This window comes from Pelodiscus sinensis, chromosome 14, assembly GCF_052426305.1.
Source record: "Pelodiscus sinensis isolate ZL-2025 chromosome 14, ASM5242630v1, whole genome shotgun sequence".
Lineage (NCBI taxonomy): Eukaryota > Metazoa > Chordata > Testudines > Trionychidae > Pelodiscus > Pelodiscus sinensis.
In genome coordinates, this window is record NC_143065.1 from 17,611,337 (window position 1) to 17,635,166 (window position 23,830).

The 23,830-nt window shown below is 42.1% G+C and overlaps 1 protein-coding gene across 6 annotated transcripts in view; it reads right to left on the minus strand.

Annotated features, from left to right (window-relative positions):
• Positions 1-6,242: 6,242 nt before the first annotated feature.
• Positions 6,243-23,830, minus strand: part of TCF12 (transcription factor 12) — a 350,149-nt gene continuing 332,561 nt past the window's right edge. For all 6 annotated transcript variants that reach the window (XM_075897314.2, XM_089782003.1, XM_089782004.1 and 3 more), the window contains 5 exons: positions 23,057-23,171; positions 19,028-19,199; positions 17,723-17,955; positions 12,266-12,419; positions 6,243-8,591 (listed from right to left, as the gene is read on the minus strand). In XM_075897314.2, coding sequence (XP_075753429.1) covers positions 12,277-12,419; positions 17,723-17,955; positions 19,028-19,199; positions 23,057-23,171 — 663 coding nt within the window. In that variant the 3' untranslated portion in view covers positions 6,243-8,591; positions 12,266-12,276. The remainder of the gene's footprint in view (positions 8,592-12,265; positions 12,420-17,722; positions 17,956-19,027; positions 19,200-23,056; positions 23,172-23,830) is intronic.

The following is a 23,830-nucleotide window of genomic DNA, read 5'->3' on the forward strand; positions in this document are numbered from 1 at the left end:
AGAACTAAGGCTGCCTGTGTAGCCTAGGTTATTACCACCCTCTTATCTCGAGTGTGCCAGAAAGCTGAGAAAAAGTTGGTGAACTACAATGGTGCTTTGCAATAATATCGCAGTTCCAACTTTGGCTTCAGCCGGGCCCTCACCTCTGCCTCAGCCAGCCCTTGACTAAATATTGCAAATGCTGAATCTATATTTACATTCTTGGAAACCTTATAATATAAACTTTCTTGACACGTGCATGATAGTCCTTTAAAATGCGCTGATATTACCATCTGGCTTGAGAGAGGGACAGACACTCATTTATTTTAGGTTAATACCCTCTCGTTCTGTAGCCTGTCACTTGTTATGGATTCTTCATTTCTAGCAGGCTTAAGCTCTGTTGTACTCACACTTTATGATCTTGTCATTTTAAGTCCTTGCCTGCTGGGAGGGGAATGAGCACTTAAAAGCACTGCGTTAATTACACTCTCAATTGTTATTAATTACTCAGGCAAATTAAGTGGACATTTAATTAGCTATGTTATCACTTCAAGATGGAAACAAAGTCCAGCCACTTTAAACTGGTATTGTGTTCATTTAGCTCAATTAGTCAGGTAGTGTTGAGTAAATCAGGTACTTTAAAGATACAACTACCTTACTATTTATGTTGCAGTACAGCCCAGAAGCCCCCATTTGGATCTATGTCCTCACACCTCAGTTTATACTGGTATAACATCCTGTGTAGACAAGCCCTTAAATTGCAAACTCTGGGGCATGGCCCATTTTGTGCCGTGTTTGTGCTCTGCCCAGAACAGTGGGTCCAACTCTAGGATGGCACCTCTAGTGCTACTGCAATACACATAGTAAATAAGAGCACAATGGTAAGGAATTCTGGGTCCTGCCTGAAAACTTTCCCAGCTAATCGGAGTGTTTAAGAATGTTCTGTTCACATGAATTGCAGATGAGAATTTATCTAGAGGACACAAGATTTTAAATTGCATGAATGTAGCCAGGAATACAAAAAGCATTTGAGGAGCAGCAGCTTTGCGGCAGTCCAGCCATGTCATCAATGATTTAAAGCATCTCGAGGAGCAAGGCACCCGGACTCTTAGGGTGCGTCTACACAGCACCCCATACTCGAAAAAAGAGACGTATTTTGAGCTACGCAAATTGCATATCTTATTTCGATACTATTTCAAACTTACTTATTTTGAAATTTGGCGCATCTATACAGTGCCGAATTTCAAAATAATGTGCTATTTTGAGCCATCCCTTAACCCTTGTGTAATGAGGTTTACTGGGATGGCGAAATAGCGTGCCCATTATTTTGAAAAATATTTAAAAATAAGGGGCGGCTTGTGTAGACATAGGGTAGCTATTTCGGGATACATTCAGTATCCCGAAATAGCCATGCAGTGTAGATGTACCCTTAGGGTATGTCTAGACAGTGGCACAATTTCAGGATATTTCCGGTATCCCAAAATAGCTATTCTGTGTCTTTTAAGCAAGTCCATTATTTCAAAATATAATGGGCTCACTATTCCACTGTCCCTTGAAACCTCGTTCCACGAGGATTAAGGGACATTTCAGAATAGCAGTTTATTTCTAAATTAACTCAAAATAAGCAATTTGCATAGCTCGAATTGCGTAGTTTATTTCGAGCTAAGGGTGCAGTGTAGATGCACCCCTAAGGAGCGTGATGAATTGCCTGCCCTGCCCTAACTTTCCAGCCTCCACACTTAGTGAGGCCTATACTGGGATCTAGTTAGCTCCCGAGTTAAATGGGCACTTTAGACATCCTGCCTGCAAAACAGATTGGCTTCTGATAAGAGGTCAGTGCTGGGAAGGAAAAGGTTGAATAATAGCCTTATTCCCTGAAGCGCAAGTTTTTTAATTACTATATATGTATAAACCCATTCCTGAAACGGCAGCTTTTATCCTTTTATCTATAGACACCAGTGATCTAGATTCATAGTTTAGGGCCAGAAGGGATCATTCAGTCACCTAGTCCGATCTCCTGTATATCACAGGGCATTAGATTTAACCTGTATTTCATTGTGTATTGAGTATGAGAGTTTGTCACTAAAGCATATCTTCCAGAAAGGCATCTGGTCTGGATTTGAGGACGTTAAGAGATGAAGAATCCTCCACCTTCACTTAGGCCCTTGTTCTGTTTGTCCGTCACCTTCACTGTTTATGAATTTGAACGAGTGAGAGAGCTGGAGTGGCAGAGACTGGTAACACTCTAACATTGTGGAAGGTGAGGACTTACCCTGCCCGGGAACATGGAGAGCCTGGATATGCATTTGAACACTGCCTTATGCAGGGCCCCTTGTCAACATGCTGTACCCTGGAGGAAATGTTTGAGAAGTGTGAACAAGCAGGTCTTGGCTGTGGTTGTGGAGTGACAAGCCACAACAATGACCCACCATTGGTTTCATTAAACTTTTCTCAGCTAAATTAAAGAGCCCTTTAGTTCTCAGTAGTTTCTCCCTGTGAAGTTACCCATACACTATAATCAGTTCATCTCTTGATCTTTCTGATAAAGATTAATAGATAGAACTGTTTAAAGTCTCTCACGGTAAGGCATTTACACAAGCCTTTGAATTACTTGTACTGACTCATTTAGGTTCTCAGCTGTGTACAAGTATCAAAGAATAAACTTCTAGACAAAGTGGGCGGGGCATGAGAGAAGAGAGCAGCTGGGACAGTTGAGACCTACCAGTGTTTCAGAACTTACACTCTTAAGTGCAAGTTTCAGAGGGGTAGCTGTGTTAGTCTGTAAGGGTATGTCTACACTACCCCGCTAGTGCGAACTAGCGGGGTAATGTATGCATACCGAACGTGCAAATGAAGCCCGGGATTTGAATTTCCCGGGCTTTATTTGCATAAGCCGGCCGGCGCCATTTTTAAATGCCGGCTTGTTCGAACCCCGTGCCGCGCGCCTACACGCGGCACGGGCTAGATAGTTCGGACTAGCAAGCTATTCCGAACTATCTGTACGCCTCGTGGAACTCAGAGTTCTGTCGACAGAAAGCGTTATTGCATGTAAACTGTCCTTGCGTCTACACTGCCATGTCAACAAAGCAGCTTGCTTTGTCGACAGAACTGAATGTAGTGTAGACGCTCTTTGTCCACAGAAGCTTTGTCAACAGTATCTGTCGACAAAACTTCTATCGACAAAACCCTGTAGTCTAGACGTACCATTTCTCTGCTCTCAGCTCACTAATAGGATTTTGTTTAACAGAGACAGTCCAGCATACATCTCTTCCCCTCTGTGGCCCAACCATTATCCAAACTTACTTCATTTTTAAAGAAAAAACAAACACGACAAAGAAGGGAATGTATCCATTTAAAGAAATGAAAGGAAGATCGTGAGAGAGAAAGTTGATAGAAACAAGTCAGTGGTATGTCAGAAAGAAAAGAAAGAAGAAAGGGCGAGGTGCTTAAAGAAATGTATTGTTTTCACCTCCTCACACAGCCCTCATGTAACCATTTTCTGACATTCAGCAGTGGGACAAAGCTGGTGTTTGTCTGATGAGAAAGTAGAATCCCATGAGGCTGAATTTAGAATTATTATCAGAGTAAGAAAAATGATTATCAGAGTATTGGGATAGAAACATGGTCTGTGTTGAAGAAAGCATCAGAAAAATCAATCCCACAGTCCTCCAGGGTTAGGGGAAACATTTACAACTGCAATAAGGGGCTACGTAAGTACCATCGATAGTGAAGGTATTCATTTCCCTCCTCCTGCACTGTACAGGCTGCTTTTACCAGCATGGCAGATCGAGCCTCCAGGTCTACACTAGAATCATTTACCCGTCTAATAATGTCACTTGGGGAGTGACGTGATATATATTTATGCAATACAGTAGATTCCACATAATAAGCAATATTAGTCATTTCCAGTGTAATGAAAACATGTTGCATGGAACCATCCCCATCCCTGTGACATCATTAATGGGATTCAGATATTAGCAATGGCACGCATGCTGCTTTTTTGCAGCGCTACAGAAAGAAGCACTGGGACATGCCAAGCACCCTCTACCAGGAGGCTTGCGAGGGTGCAGCCAGGGAAGGAAGTATTGGCTGCAGTGCCACACACCTACCTGGGGCTGGTGCTCAGCACATCCTTGTGCTTCTTGCTAGGGCTGCAGCCCCATGCACCTGCCTGCACACAGAGATCACACAGGGATGTGGGGATTTGGGCTGGAAGGTGGGGCTGAGAGCCAAGTGCTAGCAGGGAGCAGAGCTGCAACCTAGATGCTGGATCTGCAAGATACCTTCTCCCTGTGCTCTCTAAGCTAATGGGGCTATGCACAGTGAAGGAAGTTTTGGTATGTGCTGAGCCTCGACCCCTGGAGAGAGCGTGCAGCAGTACCATGCAGCTCTGTGGGCACCAGCATGTGGACTGCAGTCTCCCTTCCCTGCTGCTGCCCTGCCCACAGGTTTGCTGGGCTACAGCCAGGAAGGCACATCCTGATAATAGCAACTTTTTGCTGGCAAGTGAGGGGTTGTTAATAAGCAGAATGGTATACTATGTTTCTGTAAAAGCAAGGAGGAGTCCTGTGGCACCTTACAGACTAACAGATTTATTGGAGCATAAGCTTTTGTGAGCAAAGACCCATTTCGTCAGAGGCATGTTGTGGCACAGTCCTGTGGCAGGGGAAGTGCCGCAGGACTCCTCGTCGCTTTTGCAGATTCAGACTAACACGACTACCCCTCTGATACCATGTTTCTATACAGGCAAAAACTAACAGGTATATGCAGTTAATGCCAGCATAGAAGTGCTTTTGCTGGTAGAAGGTACTTGGCTGTAAGAGGCAGTAATTTATACCAGGGGTGGAAAAGTGGCCCCCGGATGCCCGGATCCAGCCCCTGAGACTCAGGGTTCCTCTCCCAGCCTGTTTCTGTGCTCTCCCTCTTGCTCAGACCCCACACCCAAGCCTGGCAGCTCTCCCTCCCACACATTGAACCCTTCATTTATGGCCCTATCCCACTCACAGAATTTATTAGCCTGGACTCCCCTATGCATGTGGGGAATGTCTTTCTCCTTCTCAGTCATCAATGAGGGGTTTTTTTTTGCTTTCCACTTTTGTGCAGCTCCCAACTGATTTTTCTGTGGGTCAATGGCTCCCAACCCAAAAATGTTCCCCACCCCTGAGTTATATTGACAAAAAGCATAACTGCCTTTATGCTAGGAGGGTTTGCTGCAATAGCAAAGCTATTCTGGTATAGAGTAGGCCTTGGTTAATACAATTATTTTCAAGATACTCTACCATTATATAGTTTGACATGCATCTGACGAAGTGGGTCTTTGTCCATGAAAGCTTATGCTCCAATACATCTGTTAGTCTGTAAGTTGCTACAGGACTCCTTGTCACTTCTACCATTATATAGTGAAAGATACAGGATGAGTTGAAAGCTACATTGTTAATAGTAGCTCTAAAGACTGGGAATGAACACACTGACACTGAACTGAAAAAGCATGTAGAATAGCCCACCAATTCCCTGGTTTTTTTTAATCTCTTTTTTTTCTTCGTCTTCTACATTTTCTGGTGAAACTATTATGCTTATTCTAGACCACAAAACAAATAAAATGTAAAAGGGATTATTTAAGGTGTTAGCAGACTAAAAATTAATTGTGGTACCATTTAAAATATGTGGCTTTAAACAAACTGCAGAGGACAAACTGTAAATAGATCTCCCCACTGGCTGATTGTGATGATTTGTGTATGTATCTGTTACCCAATTCCTTTTTCATTTGTAATAGTGGGGATAAGGCTCGCCGATGCAAGTCTCTTTCATAAAACTTGCATAGATGAGCCAGTCAATCTGAAAGCATCTCAGGTACCCATGAACCTTTTCAATGCGCAGAGAGGGCTTGGAGCCTGATAACATAAGATGAAATATTTCCCACTGAATTTTTAAACAGAAGGCATGAGTGCAGGTGCAAACTATATACAACGCAGCAGCAACTGCAGCAACTATATTGCTGTTTGCATGCACATACACACACACTTTTTTTGGGGTGCAAGTCCTGCTTGGCTGTTGGTTCCATTGAAATTAATAGAGGGTGGGGGTTGCCACTGATCTCAATGGGAGCAGCACAGACCTATTTTGTGCCTGCAATTTAAGCGATGTGCTTTGAAAATTGGTTTGATTTTTACTGTTATAAATAAGGATGCTTTTGTGCCACAGGGTTTCCAAGCAACACAATCTCTGATGAAAGAGAAATTTTAAAAACTCACTGATTTACCATGTTAAAAAAGATGGCACATTTATTGCTACATAAATGTTATATACATCGTGTTTTCTGTTACATTGACAGAAAATTTTTTGAACTTCTTGCTGCTGGTTGAAAACGTTTTATCAGCAATACCTTGAAATTTGACACAGGGTACAAATCTGCAATAAACCAACAATGGAAACTGGAGAACAAGATGAGAAGCAATTCATCTCGGACAATTAGCTCTTACAATACTCCATAGGTACTACACGGTATGCTAGAACCCTACTATGGTCTTACAATGCTATTGTAAATTTCTGATATTAATGAACATGTTATGGTAAATAACCCTACATTTTTACTACCTAATATAGTAAAATAAAGTAAGAAACTTTTTACTGAAAACTTTTTCGATTTCAAAAATCTAGAAAGAGTAATATTTAGAATTCAAGAAATTTTCTTACAAGATTATTGTATAAAAGACTAGCTACAGTGAAAAATAAGCCAAATGTTTTTTTCTTTCTATTTTATGAAGGAAAGCTTCTGGGCATACTGCAAAGTCTAATATAGCCAAAAAGACAACAAGCTGAGAAGGAAAAAGGCCCGGCAGTGGCACGTGATCACTTTCACACGTCATAAGCGACAAATTTGTTTAGCTGATAAACACTGAAATGAAGAACAAGGCCACAGATATAGTCAGATAGTATCTGATGATATAATCAATTTAAAGTAATAGAATGAAGTCACTAATTTCACAAACAACTGGTTTGTTAGGAACCATCCAAAACATGATTTTAAATTCATTAGTCTGTTTTAACAGTCCTTTTTTTGTTCTTTCAAATTAACTGAAATTATTTAAAATTATTAATTATTTTGTTCCTTTTTTTGTGTGTGAGTTGATTGCCATCAGTGAAAGAGGCAATACTCAAACAATAGCTAAGACAACCTTGGCTTGATAGTCCCCCCCCCCCCGGTCATTGCAGTGGAAGACTGTTTCCATGGAAGTTCAGAGGGATTTTAACAATCAACACATTACTGACAAAGGAATACTTATGGACACTGTACTGGTGGAACAACATTTAATGGTTTAATGCTAATATGGCTTGGGAGGGGCAGTGTGTTTGCAGTTGACTGAATCACACTGAATTCTTCTCCACTGACAAGCCATACAAAAATGACAAGATAATTAATGTGTACAATAAGGAAAAAAATTGGTGACCATTGCTCTTATATCCCATTATATAATTAGCCCACCACAGCTGTGTTTAGTTCAGAACACTACCTGCCATGGTGAATTTAGGATTTACTGTTCACCATAATTACAGCCTGAAAAGTCTCCTTTGTATTTTAATGTATTTTGTGCTTACATACAGCTAACACTTTACATGTACTATATGTAGTACTTACTGCTTAGAAAACAAAGCAATTCTAACAAAGTAAATTCTCCCCACCCAATTTACACTTCACGTTACAAGCTTTACTATGAAGCCTAGAAGCCTAAAAAGGTTTGGTTTATAATTAGAAATAAAAAGATTTATTTGAGGAAAGTCTGAGGGAAAAAATACCACTTTTAAATCCAAGAAATGCTATGGTCACAGTACTGCTCCTGTCCTGCAGTCTTCACTGTTCCTTCTAATGGCTTGACGTATGGAGCTCAGTATGGAAGCTGATGATGACCATAACTGTTCAGATTACCAGAGACCAAACAAACAAATGTAACATAACATAACATAACATAAAACATAACATAACATAACATAACGTAAAAAAAAAAGCTATGCCAAGGAATATTTTCCTATTGCATGGAAATACTAGTCATATGGCAAAAGGAGTGGAAAGGACAACAAAAGACTTTTCCCTTCCTTTTTTAAGACACTAATAGGTATGCTGGGAATGCTAAGGGTCAATGGTTGTCACGGCTTTGTTCTCTGAATGTGAACAGCTTTAACAAATGCTGGCATCAGCTGAAATTCTTTCAGCTTTCAACATGTTAACTTTTCCCTTTATATGTAGACCTTTACAGTTCCATAACAATAAATAAAATTTGTAGTTACAATGCATTTGTCAATTCAGTTTAGGCACAAGGCAACTTCCACAATGAGTGGAGAGATCACAACAGTCTCTGATTGTGCAGAAGCGACACACTGCTTGCAACAGAATGATATGTTCAGAGTATTTCATGGGCTGAAATTCTATCTGAAGATCTTTGTATCTTCACTTCTGATGCAGGTGTTGACCAGTAGCTTTGATCATAAGATTGCATTTGGGTTTCTTGCTTCAAGTGTTTTCTCCTGTCAGATTTGTGTCTTCATATAATGTTAGTTGTCTGTGTCCTTGTGAAGGAAGGTCACCTTCTATATATCCTACTGATAATTCTGGAATTCTGTTATGGAAATAGGAGAAAAATCATGTTAGTAAAACAATTAACGAAAACCAACTCCGTTATATAGAATATAGTTGTATCATATTTGCAGTGTCGTTGCAGCTGTTTTGGTCCCAGGATATTAGAGAGGCAAGCTTGGTGAAGTGAAATCTATTGAACCAACTTCTTTTGGTGAAGCTATGGTGTTTACAAAGCACTCTTCTTCAAGTCTTTTTTCAGTGAATTTAGTGTAAATGAAATGTACCAAATTACCGCAGTTCTGTGTCCTTCAAGCACATCCAGCAACACTGCAAACAATATCATATTCCACTTACGTCATGAAGATGGCCTGGGAAAAACATCTTTTGATGAGGTTGACAAGATGGCTTAGTCTCCATGCCCATTCCAGCACAGTTGCAAGTGCCAACATGCTAGTCAGGATGGTGATTCTTACAATGTGGAAACCTGACTACCAAGAACTGGACTGAAACCACTAAACCTGTTTTATCTAGATAACTATAAAGTCATTAGAATCATGAGGTGTCAACAACAAGATATCACTGATTATTGTTATATAGAGAAACTAAAACTAGCTTTCTTTTCCTCAACTCAAAGGAGAACTTCACCTTTAGAACAAACCCTACACGCAATGAAACAATTCTTAACAATGCAGAATGGTTTAGAAGCACATGACCACTCTGTCAATGTTTTGTGTAATTTTCAAAATACATGTCTCAACCTAGCAAAGATGGAAAGAACTACAATCATTTAGAGAAACGGATGTGGGACAAACTGTTGTTAGCCTACTTTTTTTCAGAACAGCAGTGAAAATTTCCCACTGTCTGGAAAACCATGATTTTTTAAATATATTGTTTAGGAGGGAGGTATACGGATTTGAAATGCTAAATTTGCATGTTTAAAAAACCCCCAAATTTAATTTGTCATTGCCAAGACTACCTATTTAACGCTTTTCATCATAGAATTGACATTTCTTATCTTTTCCTAAGTTATACAAATGATTATTCATATTTTAATTGGCATCATTAAAGGTGCAAGCCGTTCTAGTAACTAGTCAGTACAAACTTTTCCATCGGTGTTCAGATTTTGTTAACCCAATATTGTAATTATTTAAAGCTTTACTGACATTATGTACTTTTACAAGTTCTTTGTAAAAGTGTGCAGAGAAATTCAATACTTATGGTGGCTTGAAAATCCACTGTGTTGATTTGACAAGGAATGTCTGTTGACAAATTACAAATCATAGAACACTAGAACTGGAAGGGATCTCGAAAGGTCATCGAGTCCAGTCTGCCTTCATGGCAGGACCTAGTACCATCTAGACTATCCCTGATAGATGTCTGTCTAACTGGTTCTTAAATATCTCCAAAGATGGAGACTCCACAACCTCCTATGCAACTTATTCAAGTGTTTAAGCACCCTGATAGTTAGGACCTATCCGGGTGTAAAATGAAAACAAAAATTAGAGGAACTCAATTGGGCTTTTTATGTTTTGAGAATATTTCTTCAATCTAGTTTGCAGACGATGATGCTGACTGGGATTGTTATGGCAATGGGAAAAATATCCCCAGAAATATTGACTAAGACGATTTTACTGCCGCCTTGATGTTTTGAAAGGTCTCTCAGAGGGTAAGCAGTTACTTTGGGATAAATTTCACGATGCCGCAAGAGGATTTGCTACACGACTTTGACCAAAGTGAATAGAAACTATGATACTAAATCCATGGATAATACATGCAGTCCCCAAGTTACGCGGATCCGACTTATGTCGGATCCGCAGTTACGAACGGGGCCGTTCCTCTCCCTGGTCTCCAGCAGACCAGGGAGAGGAAGCAAAGCGGCGGAACACGTGGGCAGCGGACAGGGCTGTCCGCTGCCTACGCGCTCCGAGGCTTGGCTCTGCTTCGCTCTGCTTTGCGCCCCCCGCCCCGTCCCTCTGGTCTGCAGACCAGGGGAAGGGGGGGGGCAAAGCAGAGCCAAGCCGCGGAGCACGCGGTCAGCTGACAGCTGTCAGCTGGCCGCGTCCTCCGCGGCTTGGCTCTGCTTTGCTCCCCCCCCCCCCCATCCTCCTGGTCTGCAGACCAGGGGGACGGGGAGCAAAGCAGAGCAAAGTCACGGAGCCCGAGGGCAGCAGGACAGCCACGGCGCGTCTGGGCTGTCCTGCTGCCCCTGTGCTCCGTGGCTTTGCTCCGGACACCTGTGGTACAGCAGCTGGGGCGCTGCCAGTTGGTCCCGTAGCGCTGCTCTGGGCGCTACTGGACCAACCCGGCAGCACCCCAGCTGTTCTGCCCCAGGCGTCCTGATTCATCCACTGCTGGTCAGATTCAGCAGCGGCTGAATCAGGACGCCTGGGGCAGAGCAGCTTGGGTGCTGCTGGGTTGGTCCAGTAGCGCTGAGGAGCGGCGGCGCTACTGGACCAACCCAGCAGCACCCCAGCTGCTCTGCCCCAGGCGTCCCCAAGTCAGCCGCTGCTGAAACTGACCAGTGGCTGACTACAGGAAGCCCCTGCCCCGGGCTTCCTGGAATCAGCCGCTGATCAGTTTCAGCAGCAGCTGTCTTGGGGATGCCTGGGGTTCTTAAGTTGAATCTGTATGTAAGTCAGAACTGGCGTCCAGATTCAGCCGCTGTTGAAACTGATCAGTTTCAGCAGCGGCTGAATCTGGACGCCAGTTCCGACTTACATACAGATTCAAATTAAGAACAAACCTACAGTCCCTATCTTGTACGTAACCCGGGGACTGCCTGTATGTCAAAAATGTAATCTCTTGTCTTTGTAACATACAAGTGAAAATAAAGCACTGGAGCCTGACCTTGGGCATCTTTGCTTTGATGAGCCCAAGTGGCCAGGAAAATACTTCTTTAAGAAATTTTAATAGGAATTTGCAGGGTCAAAAGCAGTTTTCATTTTTTTACCACTTTTTTGAAAAACACACTGATAACCCAGTACAGAATTGTCAACTGGAACTTTCAAATGAATGATATAGTAACCACCTGACTACATGAGACAATACAAAAATTGTTTTTTCATGTATGGAGTCACAAAAAAACTGAAATTTTAGCCACACAAAATCCTGAAGATGTATAATGCGGACTGCAAAGACAGACAGTCAAGTATTACATGTCAGACTAGTGGTTTGATTTAAATGATTAGCCTCAAGCCAGCTGCCAAACCTCTTCTATTTGAAATGAAAAGTCTCTTCTGACTATTTGCGTTGCTTTGTGAATCAGCACTGGGAAAAAAGTGTTGATAATTAAACAAGTGAGATATTTATACCTCCTGTTGAGAATGCACAATTAATGTCTATTATTTTGGCTTATTTATAGCCTAGTCATGAGCAGTTCCTATGAGGCCACATCATGAAGGCCACCTGACCTAGGAGACTATACCCATAGACAACAATGCTGCAAATAAAAAGAAGCTACTTAAAATTCCCGGTCTTTTCATTTATAACCATCCCATAACTGAATATTCTTACTTGTGGCTCAGAGGTATGGAAGTGCTTAGTGCTCTTTAATGCAGGGGCTCATGTCCAATGGTAGCACTAATTACACAGAATAATCTCACTAACTGTGTTTTTGTTGACTTTCAAACTTCCATCAATAAAATAAGTTACAGTCATCTCAGCGCATTGATGGGACCCTCTCCCCACATTGATGAACATGAAAAAGAGACGTACCTGGCTGGTGTTCACATATGACCCATAGGGTTGGTAGTTTCACTAAGCCCAGGGTGGCTTCCTGGGTGTGGTGTTGGTGGCTCTGCCGATACGGCAGAAACTTTTTCTTCTTCCCTTCTCTTAAGGCAGGCTGCTTTGGGGTTTAGGTTCCTCTCTGTTACAGGGGAGAAAACAGCCCTTAACATTCTATGTACTGCTACTAAGAGTGGGCATTTAGCATATTTGCAGTAAGCCAAGGTACTGAAGAAATCTATCCATACACAACTTCTGTTTACTATGGTAACTGAGCAGCAGGATCTGATTTTTGAGGATATTTAGGCTGCTGAAGATTTAAGACAAGTGCCAAGTGGGATTTTCAAAAGTGCTTATTCATTTTAATACAGCTTATTCAATTCCAGTGGGCACAAATCTGTATTTCTAGGTGTCTGAACTAGGAATGTTAAATTTCGATTAATCAGCTAATCGTGTAGTCTATGGAACTACAATCAACTTCTCAATTAGTTGATAAGGGGGGTGCTCACTATCCCACTGCGCCTCTCCCTTTCAAATGTACAAGAGCCACTCACGGCTCCTGTATATTTCAAAGGGAGAGACGCAGTGGTTCCCTCTGCACCCACGGCTCTTGTATATTTCTAAGGGAGAGAGGCAGAGGGAACCCATGCCAGCAGGGAGCAAAGCAGTCCCCGCTGGCATGGGTTCCCCACTGTACCTCTTCCTTTGAAATGTACAAGAGCCGCAGGAAGCTCTTGTACATTCCAAAGGGAGAGGAGCAGTAGTAGGACAAGCAGGAGAGGGACTGTTTCAATCCCCACTCACGCCATTTCCTCACTGCCCCCTGCCTCATGTGGAGAGGGGGGGGGGCACTATCTGTTATGCTGGTTCCCCCCAGCACGGGTTCATGCTGGCCCCCTTGCTGCCTCTCTCTGATAGATGCAGCAAGGGGAGGAGCGACTAATTGTGTTCCTACTCGACTACCCGATAAGCATTTGCTTATTGGGTAGTTGACTCGTCAACTAGTTGCTTACATCCCTAGTCTGAACATCTTTGAAAACATGACCCTTCGTTACCACAGAAATTTGCTAAGCTGGAAACCCGTGAGAAAATGCACGTCAGGGTTTTCGATTTCCTTATACACAGACTGAGGAGCTTTTACCCCTGTGCCAAAGTCAGGCCAGTGAGGACATCATCATTCAACTTGCTTGGACAATGATCATGTTAGACTGACTTTTTGTTGGCCCTCACTGGCATTTAGGGCAGCAGCTCCCAACCTTTTCCAGATGGGGACACATTTTGATAATTCAGGAAGACTTGGTGACCCAAGGCAATTCAAAAACGGGGGGAGGGGAAAGGGCAGAGCCACCTGGGGAGACACTTGGCGATTCTTTTGAAATGCAATAGCGACCCATATTTGGGTCCCGACCCATAGATTTGGAAACCCTGGTTTAGGGCAAAGGCAGGCAGAACTGGCGGGGGTGGTGCTCCTCATCTTTCTTGCATAGTCCTCAAGCTATCCATAGTAGATCACTTTTCAGAAGCCATTTAGCATTGTTAGATGACAGTAATGTATTCCTTGCTCCCCACAAGTTTCTCATGTAACTTTGGCAAGTCAAACTTTGTTCCTTGGCTATTATGTCTGGAAAATGGGCCTGTGCACAATTCTGCTAAACCAAGAGAATGTTTGAATGGGTCATCTAGAGCAATGAGTAAACTTTATTATATTTCCTTTCTCTTTAGGATGTCAGCCTATGTTGGTCTGAACCTGGAACAAATATCCCCCTTGTCATGGTTTTTTCCCCCTCAATAATCCTCAAAGGCAGAGAACTGCCTTCTAGTTTTCAATTATGGCAATTTATTAAATGTTACTTTTCCTGTTCTCGAAAACTACCTCTTCCATGAGCTAAAATCTCTCTATATATTAAAAAAAATATTTTCCTGAGGGACAACAGAGTGATGTCATCACGTCACTCTACATCCTGCCTGCCTCCTCCCTCTCCCAGCTCGAGGAAGACCTTGCTGCTTCCCCTCGCCAGTTGGAATTGTTATTTTAAACAAAGCCCCTACTCCCCTTCCTCCACCCTCACCACATAGGGCTTTCAACACCAAGAAACATGGGCACAGTAGCTGGAAGACCCCACATCGCAGCCATGACAGTTCTGGGGTGGAGGGGGGAAGGGCATGGTGCTCAGGACAGCAGCCTGGGGACAGATGCTAGGATCAGGGGGTCTCAGCTGGGCTTATGTGCCAGCAGCAGGTTCTTAGGGGCTCCCCTGCCACCAAGCTCTTGGGGAGCCAGAGTGCGGTGCCCGACCAACTGAAGTCTGGCTTCCCCTACAGAAATTCACCCTCTCCCCAGCATCTGCACTTACTACAGCTGCCAGAGCACCTCCGAGTCACCGTGGGGAGCCATTGCACCAACCTGTCTGCTTCTTCCCTTCCGCTCCGGGTCGGTGGGCAGGGCTGGGCTATGGGCAGGGCTGGGACAGTGAGCAGCGCAGGTGGGAGTGCATGGGGGAGAGGTCAGGACAGTGGCCCCTCATGCTGCTGCTTTCTCCACTTCAGCAGGCTTCAGAGCCCTGGAGCGCCACATGCACATGGCACTACCTGCACTTTGCTGCGCCCCACACGGGGTGGGCAAGCACCCCGTATCTCCCCAGCTGCTGTGGTTAGAGCCCGGCCTGGCGCATGCTACACCTGGGAGCGGGAGGGGTTAGGGTTGAGCGGGGAGAGAAAGGGCCTGGGCTGGAGGGGTGGGGAGAAGGGACCCTGGCTTGCTGGGATGGGGGGAGAAGAGATCCGGGCTGTCGGGGTAAGGGAGAGGAAGGAGACAGTTGGGCCTAGGCTGGCGTGGCAGGTGAGGGAGAAGGGGTCTGGGCTGGCACGGGGGGAGGAAGGAGGGACAGAGGCTGACAGAGGGAGAAGGGGCCTGGGGTCAGTGGGTGGAGAGAGGGAGAAGAGACCCAGGCTGATGCGGCTGCAGCCCAGCCCTCCCTGGTGGCTGGGTGGGGGGAGGGAAGGGTGGGCCGGGAGAGCCTGGGTTGCCTACCCCTGTGAGAGGGGGGTTGGCAAGTGCCTAGTAAAATTTTAAAAACTCTATATGTCTTAAATTTTGTGGCATATTACAATACCATTGGACAAAGGACAAAAAATGTAGTCACTTTATAAAAATGGAGTAATTTTAAAGATCAGACCACTACTGAATTTAATCATAACCAAAAATCTGTAACTTAAGGGTTACCCTCTCTCTCTTTGGGATACTGAGTAGGAATAAACAGGTCAGTTTTTTTAATGGTAGGACTATGGATACAACTGAAAAAATTACAGCTATTTTATAATATGCCACACAGAGCTTCAAACCCAGCACTAGAACCCTTGCTCCATACTTACCGGCTCTACCACTTGTGCTAACTGAATAACTCTGTTGACTAATAGCTACAAAAATGACACTTTTTTGTTTAATAGTAAGAGAGAAGTAGTTGTGTTAGTATGATCTTGCTAAAACAAAAGGAAAAACTATGTAGCACTTTAAAGACTAACAAGATGATTTAATGGGTGATCACCTATTAAATCACCTATTAAACCATCTTGTTAGTCTTTAAAGTGCTACATAGTTTTTACTTTTTTGTTTATAAGTCAAAATCTGACAATTGCAGGCAATGCAATATGAACACATGGTCCAGATTCTACTACTGCTAAAATCTTTGGGAAAAATCCCTAATACAAACAATGAGCAGGACTGGGCCCCAAATTCCTGAGAGCAAAAATTGTTAACAACTTTGCCTTACAACCCTTTTTTTCTTCAAATATAGCTAGACTATCAGTTATAGAAGGCTAACCTAAGTGGAAGTTTTGAGGGATGTTGGCAAACCATTATTTAGTTGGTGGGCAGCAAAAATATAGTAGGCCAAACTCATGGTTTCAAAACTGTGGAATTTTTACTTTTGATTGACTTGTAATCTTAAAAAAAATTTTTTTTTACAGAAATAGTCTCCATTGCCTTCATAGAAAACACAGCAATTTTCAAGTAAAAACAATTTTCCAAGCCAAAGATGCAAAGGTGCTGAAGTAGGACTTCATACTGAAAGCTGGCTCAATTATAGAGCTCTATTGACTCTCCATAATAATGGTGTTCATACAGCAATCTATGAAGGTAACTTAATTCCATTAAAAGCTGTATCAACAAAAATAGGCTTTAAAGTAACATGTCAATTGTTTGACACTAAGAACTTATGCTCAGTGTCATTCACATTGTCACTTCTAACACACTCTCTTCCAGTGATTGTTTTGATATACCATGCAAAATACCACTGAAGGTGAAAGTAGAAATGAGGTGTAAGTTGCCAATGTAAGCAGCAGAATACACTAGGTGTCATTTAGAGATATGATACAGTACACAAACATGAATGTTGACATAATCCACACCTGCAAGACATTTACATTCATGTTGGAAATGCATCAGATGAAAACTACAATAAAGGACAGTTGTTCAGCCAGCCCAAAGAGAGAAAACATGAGAACACTACTCCAATTCTCTTAAGTATCCTCTTTACGGGGGAGTCAGGTGCTTCAAATGTCTGTTTTATCATTTCTTTGACATAAATTTGAAAGAAGCTTAGACATTAAGGTGAACAGTAGCTCCATTAAGATACAAAAATGGAAGTGTTATCAAGGACTGTTTATTTTTCAACATGACCTCTACAAGGGGAATCTAAAGGATGCCACAGATGTGTATCTGTTATTAAGAATTAAGAAAAATGTATATTGTAAAGACAGAAGTAAAAGAAAGCCAAGTTGTTTTCCTTCAAGTCACATCAATTTACAAAGAACTCACTTTTTCACCTCCCAGTGTAGTGCATGTTTGTTTGTTTGTTTTTCAGAAAAACAATAAATTGTGCTAAGCAGATGAAAAGAGGACATATAGAAAATAATGTATGGAATTCATTTAAAAAAAATTTCTTATGTAAAGTATGTAGTAAGTAGTTACGGCATTACTCATAGTAATATATACTGTAATTTAAACTTACATGTATCCAATGAATCTTACTTGTCTCTTATAGAAATGTGTAAGACTAACCTTACATTACAGACCTTTTCTTTTCGCTAAAATTTCCATACTCTTAAATGAACATATGTTGCAAATCAAATCAGGACATTCCTCAATCTTTTTTTAATGAGTCTACTCTGGATGCATAATGAAGCAATAGCTAATTGTAAAGGAGCAAACACAGGATCAAAGGATCCTAAACCTATTTTATTTTGAACAGTTCCTTGCTTTTCCCAAAGTATGTTAACATTTTCACATGAAGGCAAACATGTTTCTAATAAACTACATCTGGTTAGTTGCTCCATGTGTTGGAAGAAAAATGCAAATGAAAAACATGATGTTTGCAGTAAAGGGGGCTATTTATGAGTAAAATAACCCCCTAGCTGTGAGAGCACCGTGTTAAGTAGCCTACTAACCTCTGACTTGTTGCTCTAGACTGAGGATGACTGCCACAGCCTGGTGAAGAATAAGCAGTTTTGTCTGTGGTTTTTCACTCTTCAGGTGAAGCTGACACATACGGCCAAGTTCTTTAAATGCCTCATTAATATCTCGTACACGCAAGCGTTCTCTAGCATTATTTGCCATTCTCCTCTCTTTCTCTCTTTCTATCTTCTGTTCTGGGTTTAAGTCTTCATCTTCATTAGTACTGCTGAAAAATAAAACAAACAGGGAAAATAAAAAGTTTTTTCGATATTTTGGAGGCCAGGATCTATTTTAACATCAGGTATAAGCCTCATAAGTGTGTCTGGCAAATGACATGGGTAAAATATCCATGTTAAATCAAAATTCCAGTTTGACTCATTGTATGCTCATATACCCATTTAACAGGGAAAGTATATAAACGATCTCATCTGAAAGAGAGAACCGATTTTGAATTGGTGCATATATATAAACAAACTGATATATATATTGCTGCTGCCATTCTTGCCACCATCAGATTTCCCTGAAAATATGCATCACAATGACTTTCACATAGCTGGTTCATGTCGAATTAAGTCAAATTCATATGTGCAGTATCCATAGCTAACACGTGCTAGAATAACACAGGAATACACTGTACTCTTGACAAAACAATGATACATATGTCATTTTGCTGCCTTCTCATTGGAAGGTGGACTTCCCAAATTCAGAATTTCCCAAACATCTTTTTAGGGATGCATAAGGCATCTGTAATAGATCTTGTAGCTTTCTAAGATCTCAAATGCATTAAAAATTCACACAAATAATTTTCAACTTAATAAATTCAAATTTTTTGAAAAAATACGGTTCTTTCCTATTAAACACATCTTTATGCAGTTTTCAGGAACACTTTCCTCCTTCTCTCATCTATGGTAGGTTCAGTGGCAGTTCTGTGGCTAAGGACTTCTCATTCCACTTCAAACTGTGATAACTATATAGTTGCACACACTTTTGATCAGACTATGATCATCTTCAAAACTGTGTAAAAACTATAAAACTTCTAAATGTTCTGTTTCCTCTGCACGTTATTAAAATGCCAACGTGTAAAAATAATATGTTCTGCCTACTGATATATGCACATTAAATCAACATTTTAAAACAGGAGCTCATTGATATAGGACAAAAAGGAAGATTTGAGACTAAATCTAAAGTTATCCATGGTTTACAAGCCCTCTGCTATTGATAAGGACAAAATACGCAATACAGCCTGCGCTTTCAAAAGAAGCAGAGTAAAGTCCTTTGATGGAATACAAATAGCATACCTCGTTCTTCCTCTAGATGAAACTTTGATATCCTTTTGGGAGGATTCATCATCTGATTTCATATCGTCAGATGAGGGAGGTTCATGTATATTTTCATCCTTCTCCTTAAGTTCTGACTTAATTTCTGCTGCACCGATAGCCACAGATTGGCTCTGCAAGCCACTTGACAATGCTGCAAATAAACACAGCTCAGTGTAAATTACATTCAAGACAGCAGCCCCCTTTCTTGCTGGAAAATATTTTATAATTCACAAGCAGGTTTTCACCTTGTTGTTTATTAAGACAGTAAAAGGCGGTGGGGCAAGTAGATTAGGAGGCAAGCCTTGGAGAGGCCTGGGTAGAGTGTAAGGTTCCCTGGTAAGGAAGGTGAAACAGCAATAGGCAGGCAGTGACAGTGGAAGAGGACTGGAGGCAAGTGGAGAAGGAAATGGGTGAGGAGGACAATGGGAAGAAATGAGCAGTGGAAGTGTGGGTAATGAGAATGGCTCAGGGGACTTATTGTACAAGTCGTCCTCGCTGTAAGTCCAAGGTACATTCCAAAAAAACTTGGAGTTGTAGCAAAACAACATAGGGTGTGTCTAAACTACACCCATCTGTCGGCAGAGAGATGTAAACGAAGCAGGGATTTAAATATCCCGTGCTTCATTTGCATAATTGCATCATGGTGCTGTTTCGAACAAGCACCATTTCGAAACTGAAACCGCAGTTTAGACGCGTTTTTTCGACAACGGGATGCCTTTTTTTGAGGAGCCCAGGATCTTTCGAAAAGGTGCCCCGTTGTAAAAAAAAAAAACACGTTTAAACTGTGGTTTCAGTTTCAAAATGGTGCTTGTTTCACGATGCAATTATGCAAATGAAGCACGGAATATTTAAATCCCCACTTCATTTGCACTTTTGAAGTGCTTCATTTACATCCCTCTGCCAACAGAGGGGTATAGTTTAGATGTAGCCCTAAAGTGAGGAATTTTTTCCCGCAGCTGACCTGCAATTCCTACAGCGACTTCAGTGCAGAACAGATATAACCAGGACAACTTACAGCAGGGACGACCTGTACTTGAATAGTTGTTGAGGACAAGGTAGAAATCCAAAGATGAGACTACCAGAGGACTGCAGATTTGGTAGTAACACTGTAATCTTTTGATCTGCCCAACTAAACAGGGAACATGAGCACTTTCATAGAATAGAACCATTAACCTTGTAATAAATACATTCCAGTATTTAAAAGACAAAACTAAGTAGTATACTAGTAAAGTTAGAGGGAAATACTTCTTAAGTTTGTCATTATATCACTGAACTTGACCAAATTTACTACTGTTTCTTTTTAACTCTTAAGGTGAGATGCAATTGTTACTATATCATTTTCTGAGAAAAACCCTTGACTTGGAATTCACTCTCCATCCTCTTGTTCCAAAATAGCCTAAAGTTGTTGACCTTCAAAGCATGTTGCAAGATCATTTACTTACTCTGGCCTTTAGGAATGGTTGAGATATTTGTGGATGGCTGATGAATTTTATATTCCTGTAGTCAAAGGATTAGCAACTAGATTTATGTTCATTCAGACTTGATCCAGTTTGGCTCTCATGCTTTAATCTTTGAGTTTTGTATATATAAGTTAGAGGCTAGTGCATAGAGCTTTAAAGTATCCACATTCTAATTACAAACAGAGATGATTTACAGTACTGAACAAATCAGTTCAGTCCACTATTATACATGAAACCTAGGTTTAATTTTCCATACACAAAGTGTGAGGCTTTGGGAAGACTATTCAATATTTAGTGAAAAACATGTCATTCTATTCTGCAGGAAACAAGACATCTGATAGAGAATACTGGATTGCATTTTGAGAGTATTATTTGGCATACAATTTAGAGGTTTGGTGAAAACATATCAGCATACAAACACTTTGGTTAGTATTAAGGCAGCTTCCTGTAGAAAGAGAAATAGTGATACAGCTGATAGTGCCGAAACAGTGGAAAAGAACGTAAGCAGTTATTGATCAAGATTTATGTATCAGCATGAGTAACAGTATAACTATTTACAATCTAGGAAGCACAGCTGTCAGAAAAACGAGGCCAGGACTGTATCTACATGATGCTGTTGATCTCAATATATACAGATATAGTTAGTTCAGTAAACAAATCCTGCACATTCAGTATGAAATGAAAAACCCAAACAGTGCAGGCATGCTGGTGCATGAATTAAGGATGTTAAATTGCATTTAATCAGCTTGTGACCGTGCCCCCTCCCTCGGTCTGGTCCTGGGTGCAGTCGACCGTTTTCCAAGCCAGTTAATTTATCTCTTCGCGTCGAATCCTACTATATCCGCCTTTCCCTCGGTTGGGGGAAGGAAGGAGGGCCCAGGCCCGCCCTCACTCATGGGCCCCAGCCCATGGCCCTAAGGACAGAGACTGCGCTCTAGTCTCTGTCCGGCTGGCAGGGTGTGCCCCTAAAAGCACCAGCCCACGGGCTACTTCACCGCCCTGCCCTGGGCTACTTCCTTCCTCCCCCACCCCGTCTTCAGGGTGTCTGTACTCACAGCGTCGGATCCCCCTGGGGAGACTGCCACGAGTGTGTCCGGGTCTCTCCACTCCTCGGGGAGCCTGGGCCCTCTCCTCAACTTTCCCCCACCACTCTCTCCGGTGGCTGGCGGGCTTTTAAAGTTCCCGCCAACCCGGGAGGGGTTTACGTGTCCCGCCCCCCTGACGTCCGACGCGGCGCATCATTCTGCCTTGTCTCGCCGGCGGGGCTGAGGCTAACTCAGTTGTGCCACAGCATCCCTCCAGCTGAGCCGCGGCGCGAGAACAACCTGCGCGCCGCCAGTATACGCTCCGCTGCCCCTCTACGAGGGCGCAGAGTCCCGGGTGTCGGGTGCGGGGTCTCGGCACCCCGTCACACAGCTAACCAAGTCGTCAATGGAAATTCCATCGATTACTTGATTAGTTGATAAGGGGGGAAACTGCAGAGGCACAGCGGGGTTAGAGGAGCTGCCTGGCTCGTTACATTTAAAAGGCAGAGGTTCAGTGGGGGACTGGAGTGAGCTGGGACTCAGCTGTCCTGACTCACGCCCGGTCCCAGATGCTGCACCTCTGCTTTTTAAATACAGGAAGAGCAGCCAGGCGCAGTGTCTGGGATCAGGCACGAGCCAGGACTCAGCTGTCCTGGCTCACATCCAGTCCCCCACTGTGCCTCTGCCTTTCCTGCCCCTCCATAGAGACGGTGCTGCAGGGAACCGGATTAAAAGACAGAGGCAGCAAGTGGAGGGAGGAGGTGAAGCGACTAGTTGAGTAGTGACTAGTGATTCAACTAGTCACTTACATCCCTAGCATAAATTGCCTGCTTTTGTATGGTCTACTTTCCAAGCTAAGACTTTAGGAAGCCTCCCGACTTTAAGGGCACATCTACATAGCAGGGCTAAAGCCGAAATAAGCTATGCAACTTGAGCTACATCAATTGCATAGCTTATGTCAAAATAGCTTATTTTAGCTTTTGGTGCTGTCGTAAGTCCAAGAAAGAGCACTCTTCCTCCGACTTCCCTTACTCCTCATAAAATGAGGTTTACAGGAGTTGAAGTAAGAAGTCCTCCAGCTTGACATTATTTCGACATTATGTCAAAGTAACTGTTTATAGTATAGATGGAATTTTTGTCTTTATTGGTTATGTGTTGAAATACAGACTAGTTGTGTTTTATAATAGTCAGATGTGTGAGACTCCTCAGACCGATATACAAATGACAACCAACTGCTGCAAAGGAATTGTAGCCAGTTCACTTCATCTGGAAAAACGGTGGCTGTGATGTGAGGTCTCACATGGAATTTGGATCAGGGAATGGCATGAAATGATTATTCTTGAATTCTGGTAAGAATCCAGAACTTAGTGAAATTGGTAATCAATAGAAATTAGATCAGGTATCACAAACATACTGCATCATCCATCTTATTTATATATTTATGCTTATTTACCTAGATCTATAGCATTCATGTCCCTGGGTTATTAAAAAGCCTAATTTATCATTGAATACAGTACAGTTACCTCTGTAATTTTCTTGTGTTTTATGATTTAGTTCTGTGCTCTGAGCAGACACTGTACTGGGCAGGACTGAATGGTTGCTGTTGAGGCTGACACTTTCTTCCCGATGAGTTCCAGCCTACAGCAAAGAAAAGCAAAGTGTTTCCATCACCAATTTAATCCAAAGAAATAGTCCACATTGTAAATTCACACTCAGCATTGATGTGTAACACAAGATGTTGCTGCAATACAAAGCAACAACTGTAACTATGTTGATAGTATTAACACTTTAAAAAAAATCAAGATCTGTACTGTAAAATGCTGGGAAATGAGACATCAGTATGCACGTACCTCATAAAGAAGATGTTCTTTTATGTAAAATATTTGTAAACTGTTGCCTAATCCTTTACATAGCATACAAAGTGTTCCAAAATGCCACACTTCGTATATCCAAGATTAGGACTACTGATACATCAACTCATACATGCTTAAGTGCAGGACTGGGGCCTTGAATTATGGGTCAGCAAAAGAAAGATATAGCTGAAAGGGACTATTTATTGGACTAGGCCACTGGACTAACATCCTACTGGATTAGATAACTGTTCCAGGCAGTGACCAAAATCTGACTATAATTATACAACAACCTAGAAAATTTTTCAGTGTCATATCATGGAACAATGATTTTTTTCCCCTGATGCATAAGATTTCATTTCTGCTGGATCTGCTTTAGCTTGTGAACTGTAACAATCATAAAATTTTGTTCTTTAAATAAAGTCCTACTGAATTAATGGTCTTCAC